Raw genomic sequence first — 19,314 nt, 5'->3', positions numbered from 1 at the left:
ATAGGCATATATCCATATCAAAAAAGGAGTAGCACAGAGTAAATGTCATTGTTTTATGTATGCCATTTTTTCTTTATTTTTTCTTTCCTTTCTTTTTTTTTTTTTAAAAAAAAAGCAAACAAATTTATGATTATTTCCATAACAAGTATAGTATGCATTAATTATACTGCAGTGTCACCGGAGATACAAAATTATCTGATCTTCTCCATGCCACAACTCCAATCATCCACACTCACAGCAAACAAAGACTAAAATGAGTGCGAAGCTAGCCTTCCCGTCCCAACTTCGCCAATGACTCGGCAAGGAACTCATTAGCATTCATCAAGTCCGTACTGCCGTAGACGACTCTCCGTCTGGGGCCGCCGAGAGACGACTCGGCTCCCGCGCGAGAACCCGCTCCCTCATGTCCGGCTTGCCCACTGGTGCGATGCACCCAGTCTTGTAAGTTGCCGTATTCGTCCATGCTTCCACCACCCACTGTGAAGACGATTGCCTCGTTGAAGGCCTGACGCCGCTGGCCGAAGCTAGCTCCTGTTCCGGGACCAATAGTTCCTCCGGTTTGGGCGTTGCGGGACGCAGACGCCGGGGGCATAGCGCCGCGGGCGTTGGCGCTGCGAGGGTCAAAGTAGAGATAGTTTTCGGTTTTGGCGATGGCGGAACTGGAGGCAGAGGCCGGGTCCATGATGGATTCGGTGATTTTGGTGAGGGTGAGGTCTTTGTTGACCGGGAGGAAGTTTTTCACTCCCGAGATTAAGGAGTCGAAGTTGGCGCCTAGGGTCCCGGAGGTGATGCGGTCTGTGAGGCGGTTGGAAATGGATGAGAACCCGCGGAAGAGATCGGAGGACTGTTGTTGCGGTGCGGCGGTGGTCATCATCGTCATGCGAGTGATTTCGCGGACCTGTTTGACGTACGCGAGGGGGCTGACGTCTTGCACTCCCATGCGAGTAAGAGCTTCTTCGAATTGACTGATGTCTGTGCGGGACAGTTCGGATTCGGTGCTCAGAAACCAGATGAGGAAGAGTCGGAGCTTGTCGGTTGGATTAGTGCCCTTTGCGGAGTCGTTGATCAGTTCCATGATCTGGGTTTTAGACTGTTTGGTAATATTCTCCTCTAGCTCAAAGAAGTTATCCAGTTGACGGTCCTTGATACCCTTGAGGAGCGCGGTGGCGATATTCATGTGCATATCGAGGATCGACTTGCGCTCCCGCAACTCGGGAAGTAGAGTAATGGCGGCCTTGAGATGCTGCGCGGATGCACTGGTGTCATTTTGGAGGTCTTCGATTGAGGAGGCACCTGTCTTCTTTGTGATTTCATTGGCATCTTCTTTATACCGCGTTAACTCAGCATCGATATCCTCCGCTACCTGTGGAAATGGGGCACCAGCGTTGCGTTTCCAGAAGAAGTCGTTGCTACCGAGATCGTATGCTTTTTTAGACACACTCTTGGCAGGATTCGACTCCTCGATGGGAGTCTCGATCGTGATTCGGTTAAGGCGCATCTGAAGAACATCTTGCACAAGAGATTGATATGTCCAAGAGTGTGACAACATGGGAACTAAATCAACGTTTCGGTCGACAATTACCAGGACGGGTCGTGACGAAGGAACACCAGGGGCGGATTTCCTGTTGCCTGAGAATAGATTATCCTTGGAGTTGAGAATGTGATCGCGCAGTTTACGGTCGAGTTTCGTCGCTATCAGTTCCGCCGCACCACCCTTCGGACATCTGATAATGGGAATGGCGCCTATTGCCGTCAATCAAGTCAGTACAGCACACTTTGATTCATTAAAGGCTGTCCTACCCATTGTTACGCTGACACTGAATAATCCGCTCACAATTTTATCAACAATCGCATCGAGATCGTCGTCGCTTGTTTGTGCGCTGTTGATCCTCCAGTAGGCATCATTTCCTAACCCTAGACTAAAAAGATCTGGTTCCGCGACGATGAAATTCAGGTATTGATCGTAGACCTGTGCGACGTGTTCCGATGCTCCTGTTGTCGCGATCTGGGAAGCAAAGTCCTCGAGCAGTGGCCGAGGGACGGAGGATAAGAAGTTGACGTAGGCGGGGGAGTAGAGGCCGCGTGCGAGATCATTCGTGATCGCTTGAATGTTGGTAGGGGTAGGTTCGACGAGATAGACAACGGGGACATCTGGAATAGGGTATCGGGTAGAGTTCAGACTCCTTATGAGAATTAATTCATTGTTAGCCTCAGCGAAACAGTAGGAGGCGGCGACGGGGTAGCGCAATACAGATGGATGGTAACCCCCCAAGCTCTGAGATCATTCACACGAAGCACGCTGCTAATAACATCCCTCCCCATGTTATCAAAGACCAAAACCTTCCAGATTGGATCGCCATCTTCGTTCAAGATCGGGGTGGAGATGAGGCCCTGCGCGGAGGCCTCATGGTGGGCGTCTTCTGTGGGCTGCGGATCATGGTTCAAGTTGAGGATCTTTTGGATGGAAGCTGAAGTTCGAGTCAGTATATAATCTTCGCCCATAATAGTTCATCTAAAAACGCACCGACCTGACGGTCTCGTAGAGACATTGGCTGTGATGCCATGGTGATTTGATTCTACTGGCACCTGGTTCTGATAGTTCACAGTTACTTAGCGGGGATCGGATTCATGACCTATGAAGTCACGTCACTCAGTCAGGAACAAATGCAAAGGGAATGCAGATGAAGCCCAAGTCCGAGCCTGATGAGGGAGCAGAAGGGAGGGGGCCAACAGTATGACGCAGAGAGTCCACCCGAGCAATAATTCAAGGAACAGAATATTAACCTGACGTCTATTAGGTACTTGGCTTGCTCTCCTTGGGTCCCTCCTATACACACAAACAACATCTCTCCACCTGGCATCCTCCGAGCTCCCCGTTTGGGATGGCTGACATAATCACACCACGCTAACCTCCGTCCGGCAGAGACAAACCAGGCAAAACACACGCTATCACGTGCCAGGCGCCGTGGCCCAACCGAAGCGTCCAGAATTCCCTCAGTCTCATCTCCCTCTCCCACGCAATCCCTTTCCCTACTACCTACCCTATTCCCTCCCTTCCCCCTCTTCAACCCTTCTCGTAAAGCGCAAGATTATGCTGCTTAACTGCAGCTCAGAGTGGCTCTTTGTATGAGAGCTCTTTCTTTTCATCGTTTAAGAAGTCAAAAACAGAATTCTAGGAGTGACTCTACGAGTGAGAAAATTCTCGTGATTGTCCTACGAAAAGGAAATAGGGACAGGAACATTAAGTGAGACAGGGGGAAGAAGAGACGGAATACTGAAAGAGTCTCGAAAAGAAATAAGAGAATACAAGTGGAAAGCAAAGGACCAGAAGGAGGAGAGCCAAAAAGACAGGGTGCAGGAAAGATTAACATACGTCTACTATACGGAGGGTATTTTGGTCGGTGTATTCAAGACACAGTTCACTCAGACTGTGTGTGCATCACAAAAAAAGACTCCTGAGGTCCCTTCCTTTTTCTTTTTCTTTTTTTCTTTAAAGAAAAAAATAATAAAAAAGAAGAAACAAGGTGCAGCACAGCGTGGAACGTGACTTGCAGACACTCTTCTTCTACTATCTCTCCACGTACCTTAAAAAGGAGATCAGGAGATCCCAGGTACAGACTACATACACACACAGAGAGAGAGCTCAAGAGAGAAAGATCATACAGCCATTCCGTTAGGTATTTCCAGACCTCCCCCACACAAGAAGGAGGGCGGCTTAACTCTACTACGGTACTCCTGCTCAGGTCCTGCCGACTGCTGGAGAGACGGAAATCCCGCAGATTGCCACCCGTCCTACACACCAACATAGCCAGACTGCCTGGCTTCAGCGTATCAGCGTCATCCAGGGCTGACAGACCTAGGCAGCATCATTGATTCGATTCAAATCGCCCATCCCCAATTATTAACGGTATTATTGTGCAAAGTTTCTGCACCCCCAATTTATCGTCCCGACTGCGGCCAATAATAAGCGTTATCTGTGAGCCCCACCAGAAGATTTCCGCTCGGCTTAAAACCTTTAAAGCGGCGTTGCAGCCTTGCCCTAATTAGGTATTCTGCACGTGGCTGCATGTGATCAAATACATCGGCGTTACTTTGCTTCCGACTACATCGTCGGCCAGCCACCAGTAGTATCATAACTTGTCCGAGCCTTCTACTTCTCCTTCCCTCTTGAACGTCTATTTGGGGTAGAGGGGCCCAGTTGTGGCAGAATGGAGCAATCGCAGTCCCAGAATATTATGCAGGGTTTACACCATGCCCCAGTAAACCCCGCGTCATTGCCGCCGGAGTACTGGGATTCCCTTGATTTGTATACCGATGCTTCACATCACCATCCGCATCCACCTCCTCAACAACAGTCCCCTCAACAGCAGGCCCAACAAAAGCAGCGACAGCCAAAACAACAGCCGCAACAACAACAACAACAACAACAACCGCCGCCGCCGCCGCTGGGTATTAGCTGGGACCACCCTGTGCTGCACCAACAGCATCCTCAACGCACTCCGCTCCCCACCCATCGGGATCAGACCCATGACATCTATTCTTCATCAACATCCCAGTCTTGGCAGCAGGATTTGTTGCATCACCAGCCGATGATCCAGTCGACGCCGCAAGGTCTCGGGATGCCCGCTCAGTATCGACAGGTTCCGCAGTATGCTCAGGGACAGGTGACATTTGACTCCCGCCCCGTGTCCACACCGGATAACGCACACTATCAGTCCTTTTCATTCTCGCCAAACTTTTACACTCCTCCAGGTGTCACAATACCGGATGTCTTTCCGCAATCACATTCGCCACAGCCCTCTCAAACTCAGCCTCAAGTGGCTTCGTACCGACCTCTGCATCAAAACTCTGTTCCGCAATATACAATGCCTACAGGCTTTCCTGAAGATTCCTCGGTGAGCCCTTTCCCGGAATTTTGACCTTTTCACCCCTGAAATATTTGAGACTGACTGCGATAGCATCCTTCGATCAACTTTGCAAATGAATTCTCTCCGCCTTCCCAGGATATCTCAGATCACACCATTAACCCGCAGTATCTTAGTCCTCAGCAATCGGCGAATCAACAACCACAACTTCATAATCAGTTTCTTTTTGTAAATCCTGCTGATGACCCTAAGTACGTTTTCTATTCATAGTATTATAATCCCCCCCTGTTTTAGACCTTGATTCTTATGCTTTCATTAGGCTCTACAATCTCTTCCCAGATGATTTACAGTACCTCGGACCACCCATGAATGGTTCCACGACTCCTGGTCAAACTTTAAATACTGGAATTCCTCCCATGAATGGTATGCTTGGTTTGCATTTCCCCCCCCCCCCCCACTTCTATCTGTTATTAATCTCTAGGTTAGGTCAACATACATTCATGTCAAATTTAGGAACAAGGCCGACAGAAACACGAGCTAGCCAGCCAGCAACTAAGAAACAGCCAAAAACTAAAAAAGCATCTACGAAAGCGAACAGCAAGAAGCTTGATGGAAAGCGCTCCGCTTCTTCAAGCTCCGGGAGTGACACATCTGATGAATCAGACTTGGAGATTCTGGCCCCTGAGGAGCCATCTCCCATACCTGCTACTCGCCCCAGTGAGCCTGAAGCTGCCGCCCAGTATGACACTCTTTGTGCAGTGTGGTTCCCGCGTAATAGACGGCCCAATGCGGACAAGGTCAAGACTGCTCTAGTTGCATTCAAAGACGTTGTTAAAACTGTAAGGGATATGTGGAAGGAAAACACCCAGGCTTTAAAGACGGCAGAAAATAAAGGTGAAACCAGTGAGACGGCTGAACTCAGGCAGCTTGTTGCACTTCAACGACGGCTTATGGATGTGGTTGTCAGCACCACTCTAGAGAAAGGCCACCCCATTATTGTTGAGAAGTATGTGATCTTCCTTTCCTTTTATTTTGCGTATCTGGCATGTCGTCGCCATGGCTATAGATGTCACAAACAAATTGAGAGTTTCTCTCAAGTAATTACCCTATTTTGGCTGCGATTGTGTTCTTTAAGAATCCCTCTATAAGTAAGGGTGAACCTTTAACTCGGCACTTAGCGGAAATGGTTATCTAGCTGTTTCTCTCTCCAACGATTACAAGCAGAGGCAAGCAGAGGCCGAGTTGTCTGTCTTTCCCTGATCCTTTTGCTTGTTCTCTCGGAGAACAGAACGAGCCCTCTGCCACCCCAGTATGGGGCTATATTGGGAGACCTGCTCTAGACCATAGCAGACCGATCCCTGATCACCTGCACTTCCGGGACCCCCATGAATGAAATTGTCGCGCTATTAAGCTACTCGCAACTCCACATGAAACTGGAAAAGCTAACTTGTTTGAAAATCTATAGGTTGGGTGAGCATCCAATGGCGGTCGCAGCGTTGTATTCGTTTTTATTGGACCGCCACCAGGCTTCAGATATTGACGGAGCACTGACGGTTAATATTCTCCAGGTGAATTGCTTGCTAGAACTAAAACCTATAATTCACATGGTGAATGTACGCTAACTTCATTTCCATAGTTACTCGCAAAGTTTGTTACAATGGACGAGGAGGTTCTCCAGAAAACAAATGTTGCAAAGCTACTCCCCAGATTTGTCAAAAAGGGCGGGTCCGTGGTTAAAGAGCTGGCGCAGAGTATCCTCGACAATGCTGCGGCATCCACAAAACGCAGGTTGGAGAACGGGAAGCCAACTCCGAAAGAGGGCTCCCCTCAAAAGAATTCTATGACTGAAGGAGTGGCTGTAGATGGTGCGCGTAATGACAACCCTGGATCGAAACGGCCTCGCGACGGGGATATTAATGGACAGCCAGCCACAAAGCGAGTGGTGGTCACGTCTAATGTTAAGAACCCCGCGAAACCTATCCACCCCCTTGGCAAACGTCCGCAAGAAGGAGGGCAACAGCCAGCGGCCATTACCCCCAACCCTGCTCGACCAAAGGCAAACATTATTGCTCCGAAGCCAACAAGTCTTTTTGGAAGCTTAACGTCTGCTTCCAAAAGGCCGGGTACTTCAAATGCGGAACGGGCAGCAGCAGCCGCCGCCGCCAAAGCAGGGTAAGTAGACTGTTAATGTGTTGAAACCTGTGCGTCTTTAACTAACGAGAGAATAGCAATGCTCCCGAGAAGAAGGAACCACCCCCTTCTCGCCCGGCATTTTCTTTTGGTGACATTATGGCGGATCTTAATAAACAAAAGGAGTCTAAACCGCGGGAAATTGAAGAAAGAAAAACACCTGAGACTGAAGAAGAGCGGACGAAGAGACTTCGTAAGGAAGCGCGAAGGAAGTTGCGAGTTACTTGGAAGCCCGATGAATCTCTTACTGAAGTTCGCCTCTTCACTCATGACCCAGATGAGGAGCTGGGGCCCAATGATCGTTCGCACGAAGCAGGGGATGTAAAGGGTGAAGGAAGTGTTCTTAAACTCCACCGAGATCTTGATGAGCTCGAGGAGGATGAGGATGGTGGAGGGATTCGTGAGGAGCAGCTGTCTGATTACTATGTTCCATCTGGTAAGAAAACATACCCATCCGACGTTGTTATTTTCAGGGCTAATTGATTTAGAAATCGATGATGGGGATATGCCGTCTGAGGACCGCTCTCGGAATTATGTTAAGAGAGGGGGGAGCCGGATACCTACTAGCGCAGAGGCAAAGGCCCAAGAACATCGCGAGGCAACAACGCTCATGGTGTTTTACACGTCGGCTGCAGACATACCCCCATCCCCGAAAGAGCCCCCCCAACCCAATGCGGACGAGACTGTCCCAGACGCTCTTTCATTTGGAGAACTCCCGGACCATGTTAAGGTAAAGCTTCATCATTCGCACACCAAGGGTATATTCTTAACCTCTTTCTTGCAGACTCGCCAAGATCGGTACTTCGCAATGATCAACCCTCAGCCAGCTCCCCAGGCCCAGCCAACGTCACAGAACGACAGCAGCAACAGCAACAACTTTGTAACAAACCTGCTCAAGATTATCCAGAGCTCTGGCCAGCAGCACCAGTCGACGCCACCGCCTCCCCAAACTCAGTCAGCGCAAGTTCCGATGTCTGATCTGGAGCGAACGATAAACATGTTCCGCCAACCAGCACAACCAGCACCACAGCAACCGCAGATACTTCAGACTCCTCAATTAGCTGGGGCTTCCCAGCCCCAACAACAACAGGGCCTAGATTACCAGAAACTGTTGGCTGTGTTTAACGCGCAGCAACAGATCCAGCAGCAGCAACAGCAACAACAGCAACAACAGCAACAACAGCAGCAAACTGGCGTTCCACCAAACCTTGCTGCAATTATATCCCAGCTCGCCAACCAAAACCAGCAAGCTGGAGCTAGTATACTACAGCCATCGAATCACCTAGAAGATCCAGAGCGCAAGCGTATGCGTGAATATAATAATGGCTATGATAATAATGACGACGATAAATATGGCAACCCTAAACGGAACCGGCTCAATGTGCCGAACAAGAAACATGTAAGCATTCCAAATTTTTTTTTTTTTTGTGTGATCAATAGTTCTGTTCTAACAACAAATTAGCCCAAAGCCGGACTGGTCCCTTGCCGATACTGGCGAGAAGGCAAATGTCTCAAAGGCGAGGACTGTACGTTCCGCCACGATCCTCTTTAACCTAATCTCCTATTTCTCCGGAACCTTTGATACCCTATTTCGATTGCGATGGCTGTGCCAATACATACATTTTTGTATCAACTTTACTTTCTTTCCTGCATATGTCCTTTTAACAGGACTCTGGGCCCATCATGTAACCTTGGTCATATTTCGGCGTTGTGATTTACTTTATATTTGTTTTGTCTTGTAATTTACCTGTTTCCTTTGACTCCGCAACTCGTCATCTCAGCATTGTGGGTTATGATGCATCTTCTACTACACATGGCTACCTGGGAGGAGTTGTGGTATCTTTAGGGGCCTTTGTGCTCCCCTACAGCACCAGTTGTGAAATGGCATGTATGTCGTGTCCTGCATGAGGGCCAACCATTGATTCCAGCAAAGAGAACATTGTATGTACATTAGAGAGAAGTCTACAAGGAGATATTTCTTTATGCATGGATTTCTTTGTGAAAATTTTCAAACAAGAAGTAAATGAATGCAAAAGTAATGACCCCAAAAAGGAGGGTCCCATAGCTTGGATGACCTTGCATTTGTACAGGTACAAGTTGTAGTTGTCGTTTTGTAGCCGAAATCCAACTCCCCTCTTTGGTTCTACCAACCTCCGTCGAACCTCCGTCCACTCTTTCTCCCTCGGTCCGGTTACCGACATTACAATCATAGTACAAATACTTCAATCCAAGTCCGAATCAAAATAATGCAACCATCGCCCCGGAATTTCTCGAAATGCAACCACCTTATCATCGTCTGCTGTCACGCAATTTACCTAGGCGGTCCAACCAACGGCGCCTCTGAAGAAGAATGGTGCATACCTACCTACCTACCTATAAGTCCATGCCTCTCTCTCTCTCTCTCTAGAATAGCTTTATTCTATCTATCCCATGCGGTATCCTACAAGCAGAACCAATCTTATAATGAAGAGAAGAAGAAAAAGAGCTAACCAACCGCCAATCCAATAGGCTGATAGAACCATTCCAGAAGGGCGAAACGCCAACCTTCACAAACCACGTTAAAGCCGGACTCAAGGTCCTCGCGGAGGATCCGCAAGGGTTGTTGGTTTTTTCAGGGTATGAATTCAGTTCAGTTCGATCCAATCCGGTCCCTTCTTTCTCTCCCCCCCCCCTCCGACCCCTCCCTCCCTTTGATGCGTTTAAATCATTGGCGTCTGCAGTGTTAAATCTAATGGACTGGATTTGATCAATAATTACCCATGTATAACGTTTTACTTATCTACTCGGTAGAGGTGCAACAAAGAGACCCGCTACAGAATTAACAGAGGGAGAGTCGTATCTTGTACGTTTTGTTCAGACCAACTAACTACTACTTCCTCCCGACTAGTACATAGTTAGTAGTCCTCCGTTATATATTCCCCCCGGAAAACACACACATCCACTCACTTATACAATGACCACTAACAAAGTTGAAAAAAAAAAAAAAAAAGAACCTGGTCGAATCCAACGCCTATTATTCCTATTCTGCTAGGATAAACCCCTCCCAGATAACAGTTGACCCCTACGCCACGGACTCCTACCAAAATGTCCTGTTCTCGGTTCTGCGGTTTAGGCTGTATACAGGCATGTACCCGGAAAGCATCACGGTTGTGACGCACGAGTTCAAGAGGAGAAGGTTTCTGGAGTGTCATTTTCCGGCTCTTGGGGTAGGGGTGGATGTAGTGGCGGCAGGGGCGGAGAAGATCAAGGAGGGAGTAAGCGTGCATGTGATTGGGATCAATCCTCCTGAGGAGGTGACGTCGCTTGAGTCGTTGGTCGAGGGGGAGGAGAAGAAAGGGATTGGGTTGTGGAAGGGGGATAGATATGGGATTGGTAGGGAGTTGGGGAGAAAGAGGGCGCAGAGGGGGTGGAGGGAGGGTATGGAGGAGGGTGTTTTCCTGGGCGTTGGGTTGGAACCTGTGGTGGAGGAGTTGGTTTGCTGGGATGGAGGACTGGGGGGCAATGAATGGTTTGTAAAGATGGATCAGTTGCCGTGGTGTAGGCCACGATGAGATCTGATGGATAGTGCATAAATGTAGACTCGTCAATCATTATTAAGAGCATTATCTATTGATGACATCTGATGTGATATGAATGCCTTGAAGAGATAAAATTGTATGGATTTCCTGCAAATCTAACACCGACATAACCCGAACGCCTCCAACTTGAAAATACAGTTGTAGTAGCACATTTAATCCGCAAGGCGGTAGCTGACCAAGGTCTCGACTCTGTGGTTGTTGGTACTGAAGCTCCTGAGTTGTACCTTTTCTGCATTCTTGATTTCTTTGGCATCGCTGTCGCCCCATTCGACGGGCACTTCAGAGTCGGCGTCTGCGTATACAAGGACGTTGAATGTGCAATCTCCATCAAGCACAGGGAGGAAGGTAACAGATGCAGTAATTTGTCGGAAGATTGCCTGGATCTCCTCTTGGATTTCCTTTTCTGATTTTTCCACGGCGACGGGCTGGGACTCGGCATTACTATGAAATCGGTTGTTAGCTCCACACCCACACAGATCGGGGTCGTAGGACGTACTCTGGGGTATCATTTTCCTTGTTGGCGGTTTTGCGAGCTGCTTGGCTCTTGCTGTGCTTGCCGAATATTTGGACCTAAGTCCATTAGTTCTGCACCTGTGCGAAGAGGAAGGCTTTTCATACATCAAACTGCCACCGTTCCACATGTTCTCCAGTTTCCTTATCTGTAATCACCACAACAAGCTTGGAAATCTTGCCACCGATCATCCACTTGTTCAATTGGGACATGATCTTCTTGATGTATGCTTTAACCTGGTCGTCGGCGGTAACTGGGATCGGTTAACGAGGCTTGCAGTGAACGCGGGGAATGTGAACCAACTCAGCATATTCAGGCCATATTTCTTAACACTGAGAGAGGTTAGCTGGGGATATTTTGATAACATCTAGAGCAAGATAACTCACGTCATGAAATCCTCTGGAGGGTACACCCCTCGTTGGAATCTGTGTGTGCTGCGTTAATAGGCAATTATTGTAGACGTAGAAGTCAACTCACAGAATCGAGTTTATGGAATATTCAAACTAATCTGAATTAACAGATATTCCACGGAAATCAATGAACGAGATGATACTCACAAATTCTGCCACCAGCTTGGCCGATCCTGTCGACTTGTAAGCCTTCAAACTGGGAGAGGCCAGGGTTGTTGTTTCTCACCTTTCAAGGACAGCTTGTGGACCTTAGACTTGTCTTTTGATGTAGACATGATGCTTCAACTTCTGAAAATAGATTATGGCAGCAATGAGGTCGTCCTGCGTTGTGGGTGGTGGAAAGAAGTGCGAGGCGGAAGCTTTGTTTACTCCCCGATAGTCACCGCAGCAATGTGGTCGACCGCCCGCCAGAGCCTTTTTTTTTTGCCCGCCAATCGAACTCCCACTGCTTGGACTGTCAACTCTTCCACGATCAATATTCATTCACCCTTCCCACAGGCATCATTCCCATGCTATTGCAGCACTCCCGATGCGAGGATGCCTGCAGTTAGCCAGATGGCTGAGCGCAGCACCAAAATGGCCTGCCTCAAGCCTTCTTAAGGCACCCTCCGGCTCTTGCTTCGCAACTCGGCTTTTCACCACATCTTCCCCCTATCAAGCGTCAAGGGGAAGTACGGGCAAGTCTATGACCGATCTCGAAACAAGGATCTCCGCGATTCCAATTGAAAGATTCCGCAATTTTTGTATCGTTGCCCACGTTGACCATGGCAAGAGTACCCTTTCCGATCGACTGCTGGAACTTACCGGTACGATCGAGCCTGGAATGAATAAACAAGTTCTGGACAAACTTGATGTCGAGCGGGAGCGGGGAATTACAGTAAAGGCACAAACATGCACAATGATCTACAACCACGAAGGAGAGGACTATCTTCTACATCTTGTCGATACGCCGGGCCACGTTGACTTTCGTGCGGAGGTGTCGCGGAGTTACGCCAGCTGTGGAGGCGCATTGCTCTTGGTGGATGCGAGCCAAGGTATTCAAGCGCAGACGGTCGCCAATTTCTACCTTGCGTTTTCCCAGGGTCTTGAGTTGATCCCTGTCATCAACAAGGTTGATCTTCCGTCGGCCGAACCGGAGCGGGCTCTCGAGCAAATGAAGCATTCGTTCGAACTTGATACCGAGGATGCAGTGCTAGTTTCGGCCAAGACGGGGCTAAATGTGGAACAATTGCTTCCTACTGTGGTGAACAAGATTCCTGCGTAAGCCATCTCCTCGTGCTGTTCATTTTGACTTTTCCTGACCTATGTAAAGTCCTGTAGGTGACTCAAAGAAGCCTCTGCGTATGCTCCTCGTCGATTCCTGGTATGACTCCTACAAAGGCGTGATATGCTTGGTCCGGATATTCGATGGCGAACTCCGGGCCGGTCAGCAAGTGGTGTCTTTCGCAACGGGTCTCAAGTATTATGTCGGCGAAGTCGGCATCATGTACCCGAACGAGACTGCTCAGACCGTCCTCCGTGCTGGGCAGGTGGGATATATATACTTCAATCCGGGCATGAAAAGAAGCAAGGAGGCGAAAATTGGTGATACCTTTACGACAGTGGGGTCTGAGAAACTCGTTGAACCATTGCCTGGATTTGAGGAGCCGAAATCAATGGTCTTTGTGGCTGCTTATCCCGTGGATGCTGACCACTTTGAACATCTGGAGGATAGTATCAATCAGCTGGTGCTGAACGATCGCAGCATCACGCTGCAAAAGGAGTCCTCCGAGGCACTTGGCGCTGGATTCCGATTAGGATTTTTGGGTACTCTGCATTGCTCCGTGTTTGAGGATCGTCTGCGCCAGGAACATGGAGCTAGCATTATCATCACCCCTCCGTCAGTGCCTGTTAAGGTTATCTGGAAAGATGGCAAGGAGGAGATTGTCACGAGTCCCGCTCGCTTCCCGGAAGATGAAGAGGTGCGATCTAAAATTGCAGAGCTTCAGGAACCCTATGTTCTCGCTACGTTGACCTTCCCAGATGAGTATCTTGGGAAAGTGATCGAACTATGCGAAGCAAATCGCGGCGAACAGAAGAGTCTAGAGTACTTTACATCCACGCAAGTCATTCTCAAATATGAGCTGCCTCTTGCACAGCTCGTCGACGACTTCTTCGGCAAGCTCAAAGGATCCACAAAAGGATACGCTTCGCTGGATTATGAGGAGTCAGCCTGGCAACCCAGTAACATTGTCAAACTGCAGCTACTTGTCAACAAAGCCCCAGTCGATGCTGTTGCTCGGATTGTTCATACCAGCCAAGTAGATCGATTGGGGAGGCAGTGGGTGACCAAATTCAAAGAGCATGTCGATCGGCAACTTTTCGAGGTGATCATCCAGGCGGCAGTGGGACGTAAGGTCGTGGCACGCGAGACAGTTAAACCGTATCGGAAAGATGTCCTAGCCAAACTCCATGCGAGTGATGTTAGTCGACGACGAAAACTGTTAGAGAAGCAGAAGGAAGGACGCAAGAGGCTCCGAGCAGTTGGAAATGTGGTGATTGAGCACAAGGCGTTCCAGGCCTTCCTTGCAAAATAAAACCAAATATGTACAGTGTGTATATTATTATATAGATACCTAGAGAATCATATTGTATTTTTATTATTTTATTCTTCTTTTATTCTTCTTTTTTTTTCGTATCAGAATCACCGGGTGATTGCTGATTGGACTAAAAAACGGAGGGGGCGCAAGCTGGAGCTTCCATCTTTTCGAACCGGCGAGAGGGAAAAAAAAAAAATAAGTTCGTCGCCAACCCCGCCGTCGGTCAAAAGCTGCAGTTTCTCCTCTCCTCGCACGATCACGGCTTTCACGTTCTGCAGTCTCTGACACCAGGCATATCAATCATCCACTCGAATTCTTGTTGTCTCGCGAATTTGATTCCTTTCAGTGAAATTCGTTTTCCCCTCGTGCGTGCTCTGGAGCCCTCGAGCCCGGACCCTCCATTGAGTCATTATCGCCCTGCCATGATCATCTCTTGACAGCGCAGATGCAGCCTCCGGAAGGTGTGCAGGTCGACCTGGGCAAGGCCCAGGTCATCGATCGTGTCCCTAAAGTGATCAACGAGTTGAAATTTGGTGTTCTGTAAGAATGGCCGATCGGGGAGATGTCGCCGCGCAAGTCTGCAACAAGGCTAACTGCTGAGGGGGGTAATCCCCCCGCCCAAACTAGGTCCAACGATGATATTGTCAGTCAAGGTGTGGTGGAAGTATCTGATCGAAAATTCTTTAACCTCGAAAACGACCGATCTGTGGTTCCTCATGGCCCCCTCGACGGACGCATGGGTATATCCAGCAAATCGGCAACCTGTCAGACATGTGGTGGCTCTTTGCAGGTCTGCAACGGCCACTTCGGCCACGTGAGGCTTGTCCTTCCCGCCTTTCATGTGGGTTATTTTAAGCGGGTTATCAGTATCCTCCAGGAAATTTGCAAGGAGTGTTCGCATATTTTGCTGCCAGAGGGAGAGCGCCGTGCTTTTCTTCGTGAAATGCGTCGCCCGCGACTGGATAATTTGCGCCGGATGCAGATCGCCAAACGGATCAATGATCGCTGCCGCAAAACCCGGAACTGTGAAGTTTGTGGTGCCGTCAACGGTGTAGTGAAGAAGGCTGGGTCGAGCGCTTTGAAGATTACGCACGACAAGTTTCGCGCCTTTAACTCCTCTACGTCAGCGAAGAAGGTCCCACCACCCAGCAAGATCGTTTTCGATAGGTCGTTTGACGAAGCGAGGAGCTCAAATGCGGAGGTTGAGAAGCATTACAAGAAGGCCCAGGACGATCTGAATGCCTTGCGCGTTTTGAACCTGTTTAAGCGTATCTCGGATAGCGATTGCGAGTTGTTGGGTCTGGATCCTAAGGAGGCTAGACCGGAGATGTTCCTTTGGCAGTTCATTCCTGCTCCACCCGTCTGTATTCGTCCTTCAGTGGGCCAAGATGCAGCTTCGACTGAAGATGATCTGACTGCCAAGCTGGGCGACATTGTTCAGAGTAATTTAAACCTCAAGGCCGCCTTGTTGAAAGGCGCCCCAGTACAGACGATAATGGAATGTTGGGACTACATGCAGCTTCAAATTGCCGTTTACATTAACAGTGACGTTCCAGGTCTCAACAAGGCAGACCTTGGAAAGCCCATTCGAGGATTTGTGCAGCGCCTGAAGGGAAAGCAGGGACGATTCCGTGGTAACTTGTCCGGAAAGCGTGTCGACTTTTCGGGTCGAACTGTTATTTCTCCTGATCCTAACCTGCGAGTCGATGAAGTCGCTGTGCCTGAACTTGTGGCTAAGAACATGACTTACCCCGAGGTAGTCACCAGATATAACAAAGAAAAACTACAGCAGAGAGTCCGCAATGGAACCAAGAAATGGCCCGGTGCGAACTATATCATCAAGAAAGGTAACCCGCTGAAAGTTTTCCTGAAGTACGGTAATCTCAAGTTTATTGCGGACCAGCTGCAAGAAGGAGATGTAGTTGAACGCCATATCGAAGACGGCGATATCGTCCTTTTCAACCGCCAGCCTTCTCTTCACAAACTCAGTATTCTCTCCCACTTTGCCAAAGTGCGTCCTCACCGAACGTTCCGACTGAACGAATGTGTGTGTAACCCCTACAATGCGGATTTCGATGGCGATGAAATGAACCTCCATGTGCCTCAAACGGAAGAGGCAAGGGCGGAAGCTATGGAATTGATGGGTGTGAAGAACAACTTGGCAACGCCGAAGAACGGCGAACCCATTATTTCTGCTATCCAGGATTTCATCAGTGCAGCCTACATCCTCAGCAGCAAGGATAATTTCTTCGACCGGCGCTCCTTTACACAAATTTGTCTCTACATGCTTGGCCCCCAGACCCGTTTCGACCTCCCACCACCTTCGGTGCTCAAACCGCAAATGCTGTGGACCGGAAAGCAGGTTTTCAATATTTTGATGCGCCCCAATAAGGATGATCCTGTCATGGTTAACCTGGATGCTGCTTGCAGAGAGTTCAAGCAGCCCAAGGGATACCCGAAAGACTTGGATCCTAATGATGCCTGGCTCGTTATTCGTAACTCCGAAATGATGTGTGGTGTGATGGACAAGTCGACAATTGGTTCGGGAAAAAAGGATAATGTGTACTATATTATGCTTCGTGACTTTGGTCCTGCCGCTGCGGCGGAGGGCATGAATCGTTTGTCCAGGCTGTCCGCACGTTGGTTCACAAACATGGGTTTCTCCATTGGAATTACAGATGTTTACCCGAGTGAAAGGCTTATCCGCTCAAAGAACGACCTTGTTGAAACTGCATATGCCCAGTGTGACGAAGTCATTGCCAAGTACAAGGCCGGAACGCTTGAGAAGTACCCTGGATGCGACGAACTGCAGACCATGGAGAACCAGCTCTCTGGAATTCTGAGTAAGGTCCGTCAGCAGGCCGGTGACGAATGTATCGCCCAGTTGAGCAAGTACAACTCTCCTCTAATCATGGCTACGTCTGGATCCAAGGGTTCCAGTATCAACGTGTCTCAGATGGTTGCCCTCGTGGGTCAACAAATTATTGGTGGTCAGCGTGTGCAGGATGGATTCCAGGACCGAACCTTGCCTCATTTCCCCAAGAACGCTCGTCAGCCCCCTTCTAAGGGGTTCGTTCGTAACAGTTTCTTCTCGGGTCTTACTCCAACTGAATTCATCTTCCACGCCATGTCCGGTCGTGAAGGTCTGGTTGATACTGCCGTCAAGACTGCCGAGACTGGTTACATGTCTCGTCGGCTGATGAAGTCTCTGGAGGATCTCTCCACTGGGTACGATGATACCGTCCGGAACTCGTCCCAAAACATTGTCCAATTCCAATACGGTGACGATAAGCTGGACCCCGTGGACATGGAGGGTAAGGCCAAGCCAGTGCACTTCGACCGAACCTTCATTCACTCGGAGTCTACGACGTACGACAACGACGAGCGAAGTCTGTCCCCGGCTGAGATCATGGAAGTTTGCGAGCAAATGCTGTGCAAGGAGCGGGCTAAACTAGTGCGCAAAGATTTGATGGGGCTTGAACTCGGCTATATGGACCGCAGCGATTATGGAGTCGATCAATTCGAGAGTGCTCGTGATTTCCTCGAGTCGATCCAGCAATACGTCGGAAGCAAGGCGGAGAAGTTAATCTCTCGAGGAGGTGATAGCGATCCTTCGGACGAGAGAACTCTGAAGGGTTTGAACCACACGGGGAAGTTGACCGAAAAGACGCTTCGAACGTTCATTACTGAGTGTTTGATGAAGTACAAAAGAGCCCAGGTCGAGCCAGGCCATGCAGTTGGTGCAGTCGGTGCACAGTCCATTGGTGAACCCGGAACCCAGATGACGCTTAAAACTTTCCACTTTGCTGGTGTTGCTGGTATGAGTATCACACAGGGTGTTCCCCGTATTAAGGAAATCATCAACGCCTCTAAGGAGATCAGTACTCCTGTCATTGCCTGCGAACTGGTCGACAAGCGGAACGTAGCAACCGCGCGAATCGTCAAGGGCAGAATTGAAAAGACGTACTTGCGTGATATCATTCACTATGTACGGGAAACCTGGACCGGGAAAGAGGCGTACATCACCGTCAAAATCAACCGAAAGACCATCAGCGACTTGCAGCTTGAGCTGACGACATCTACAATTGTGAGAGCGATCAGAAACAGTAAACGTTTCAAGGGGGACGATCTGAGAATCATCGCTAAACGCTCACACATCGATATTTTCATGGATTTGGACCCCGCGAGCAAAGAAAAACTATCAAAGACGGAGATCGCTGCTACAAGCTCTGATCCTTTCCTTCGCCTCAAGCATCTTAAGCGCATGGTTCCCGACATCCAGGTGCTTGGTCACGCACAAGCTAGCCGAGCCATCATTCGTACTGACGAAAAATCCGAGGCCAACACTCTTCTTGTCGAAGGTTACGGGCTAAGGCAGTGTATGAACACGGCTGGTGTTGACGGCCTCCGCACCTCCACCAACAACGTGATGGAGATGCGTGATGTGTTAGGAATCGAAGCCGCCCGTACGACCATTGTTCGGGAAATTAGTGAAGTCATGAAGGACATGGACATTGATCCCCGACACATGCAGCTCCTTGCTGATGTGATGACGTACAAGGGCGAAGTACTCGGAATTACCCGCTTTGGTCTCGCGAAGATGCGTGATTCGGTTCTGCAGCTGGCTTCGTTCGAGAAAACCGCAGACCATCTGTTCGATGCGGGTGGAGCAGGTCGTACGGACCTTATTGAGGGTGTTTCCGAGTGTATCATTATGGGCAAGACTGTCTCTCTCGGTACTGGTGCCATGGAAGTCGTGCGCGAGATGAAGTTCTTCGAGGGTCAAATCGGAGCGAAGAAGACAGTCTTTGAAGACTCGTGGAACCAGGTCCATGGCGAGAAGAAGACCAAATCTAAAAGAAGAGCGTAATTGGCCGCGTTTGTCTGCGAACTAGGGCTTTGTCAAAGGGTAGCATTAATGGCGTTTGAGAGTGCATTTGATTTGATTCATGTATAATCACTTATGTATGATGCGATATGTTTTCAGCGATATGCGCAGGGTGGACCTCTCTGTATTTACACAGAAAAGCTATGAAAATAAATTATCTCTTGAATTTCAATCCTTTCCCTAGATTTAGTAGTAATATAGTAGTATATATATCACTTTGTACATAGACTGTGGTAGTTGAACGCAATTAATTAGCTTTTAAGAGGGGCCCCCTCCTCCCCACTACTACATAA

The 19,314-nt window shown here is 49.0% G+C and overlaps 6 protein-coding genes across 6 annotated transcripts; 4 read left to right on the top strand and 2 right to left on the bottom strand.

Annotated features, from left to right (window-relative positions):
• Nucleotides 1–64: 64 nt before the first annotated feature.
• On the bottom strand, nucleotides 65–2,819 carry sly1 (syntaxin-binding protein). The gene is made up of 4 exons (XM_040896958.1): nucleotides 2,525–2,819; nucleotides 2,252–2,468; nucleotides 1,801–2,183; nucleotides 65–1,743 (listed from the first exon to the last, which is right to left on the bottom strand). Exons 1-4 carry the CDS (start codon nucleotides 2,562–2,564, stop codon nucleotides 266–268), a joined length of 2,118 nt encoding a protein of 705 aa, XP_040752939.1. The 5' UTR covers nucleotides 2,565–2,819; the 3' UTR covers nucleotides 65–265.
• A 1,416-nt stretch (nucleotides 2,820–4,235) lies between these two features.
• Nucleotides 4,236–8,607, top strand: P175DRAFT_0435971 (uncharacterized protein; the record flags this gene model as incomplete). The annotated part of the gene is made up of 10 exons (XM_040893771.1): nucleotides 4,236–4,895; nucleotides 4,959–5,116; nucleotides 5,185–5,297; nucleotides 5,394–5,871; nucleotides 6,331–6,433; nucleotides 6,502–7,037; nucleotides 7,094–7,491; nucleotides 7,529–7,785; nucleotides 7,840–8,454; nucleotides 8,518–8,607. The coding sequence occupies 10 exons, from the start codon at nucleotides 4,236–4,238 to the stop codon at nucleotides 8,605–8,607; spliced, it is 3,408 nt and encodes a 1,135-aa protein (XP_040752938.1).
• Nucleotides 8,608–9,209: 602 nt separating this feature from the next.
• P175DRAFT_0476806 (DUF218 domain protein) lies at nucleotides 9,210–10,620 on the top strand. Its single transcript, XM_040895294.1, has 5 exons — nucleotides 9,210–9,408; nucleotides 9,564–9,671; nucleotides 9,846–9,897; nucleotides 10,046–10,261; nucleotides 10,298–10,620. The coding sequence occupies exons 1-5, from the start codon at nucleotides 9,302–9,304 to the stop codon at nucleotides 10,604–10,606; spliced, it is 792 nt and encodes a 263-aa protein (XP_040752937.1). The 5' UTR covers nucleotides 9,210–9,301; the 3' UTR covers nucleotides 10,607–10,620.
• A 12-nt stretch (nucleotides 10,621–10,632) lies between these two features.
• On the bottom strand, nucleotides 10,633–11,829 carry P175DRAFT_0556514 (spindle checkpoint protein MAD2; the record flags this gene model as incomplete). Its single annotated transcript, XM_040900698.1, has 8 exons — nucleotides 10,633–11,074; nucleotides 11,130–11,203; nucleotides 11,252–11,397; nucleotides 11,448–11,476; nucleotides 11,531–11,569; nucleotides 11,622–11,647; nucleotides 11,702–11,727; nucleotides 11,781–11,829. 8 exons carry the CDS (start codon nucleotides 11,827–11,829, stop codon nucleotides 10,786–10,788), a joined length of 678 nt encoding a protein of 225 aa, XP_040752936.1. The 3' UTR covers nucleotides 10,633–10,785.
• A 181-nt stretch (nucleotides 11,830–12,010) lies between these two features.
• On the top strand, nucleotides 12,011–14,195 carry P175DRAFT_0522812 (GTPase GUF1). Its single transcript, XM_040899284.1, has 2 exons — nucleotides 12,011–12,814; nucleotides 12,867–14,195. The coding sequence occupies exons 1-2, from the start codon at nucleotides 12,084–12,086 to the stop codon at nucleotides 14,128–14,130; spliced, it is 1,995 nt and encodes a 664-aa protein (XP_040752935.1). The 5' UTR covers nucleotides 12,011–12,083; the 3' UTR covers nucleotides 14,131–14,195.
• Nucleotides 14,196–14,346: 151 nt separating this feature from the next.
• P175DRAFT_0456264 (DNA-directed RNA polymerase III core subunit RPO31) lies at nucleotides 14,347–19,181 on the top strand. Its single transcript, XM_040894623.1, has 2 exons — nucleotides 14,347–14,673; nucleotides 14,761–19,181. The coding sequence occupies exons 1-2, from the start codon at nucleotides 14,579–14,581 to the stop codon at nucleotides 19,001–19,003; spliced, it is 4,338 nt and encodes a 1,445-aa protein (XP_040752934.1). The 5' UTR covers nucleotides 14,347–14,578; the 3' UTR covers nucleotides 19,004–19,181.
• The last annotated feature ends 133 nt before the right edge of the window (nucleotides 19,182–19,314 follow it).

Source organism: Aspergillus ochraceoroseus (assembly GCF_002846915.1).
Source record: "Aspergillus ochraceoroseus IBT 24754 chromosome Unknown P175scaffold_3, whole genome shotgun sequence".
In the NCBI taxonomy this organism is placed as follows: domain Eukaryota; kingdom Fungi; phylum Ascomycota; class Eurotiomycetes; order Eurotiales; family Aspergillaceae; genus Aspergillus; species Aspergillus ochraceoroseus.
Note: the sequence above shows the minus strand (reverse complement) of the source record. Positions and strands in the feature narration are given on the sequence as shown.

Bases quoted from the DNA above. Each gene is read 5' to 3' on its own strand.
- sly1 (XM_040896958.1), bottom strand. From the start codon at position 2,564: ATGGCATCACAGCCAATGTCTCTACGAGACCGTCAGGTCG. The intron at 2,469-2,524 runs GTGCGTTTTTAG...CTCGAACTTCAG, and splicing joins TCTACGAGACCGTCAGGTCG to CTTCCATCCAAAAGATCCTC. The intron at 2,184-2,251 runs GTATTGCGCTAC...AATTCTCATAAG, and splicing joins TGGGGGGTTACCATCCATCT to GAGTCTGAACTCTACCCGAT.
- P175DRAFT_0476806 (XM_040895294.1), top strand. From the start codon at position 9,302: ATGCAACCATCGCCCCGGAATTTCTCGAAATGCAACCACCTTATCATC. The intron at 9,409-9,563 runs GTGCATACCTAC...CCAATCCAATAG, and splicing joins GGCGCCTCTGAAGAAGAATG to GCTGATAGAACCATTCCAGA. The intron at 10,262-10,297 runs GTAGGGGTGGAT...GGGGCGGAGAAG, and splicing joins GTCATTTTCCGGCTCTTGGG to ATCAAGGAGGGAGTAAGCGT.
- P175DRAFT_0522812 (XM_040899284.1), top strand. From the start codon at position 12,084: ATGCGAGGATGCCTGCAGTTAGCCAGATGGCTGAGCGCAGCACCAAAA. The intron at 12,815-12,866 runs GTAAGCCATCTC...ACCTATGTAAAG, and splicing joins GTGGTGAACAAGATTCCTGC to TCCTGTAGGTGACTCAAAGA.
- P175DRAFT_0456264 (XM_040894623.1), top strand. From the start codon at position 14,579: ATGCAGCCTCCGGAAGGTGTGCAGGTCGACCTGGGCAAGGCCCAGGTC. The intron at 14,674-14,760 runs GTAAGAATGGCC...CGCCCAAACTAG, and splicing joins GAGTTGAAATTTGGTGTTCT to GTCCAACGATGATATTGTCA.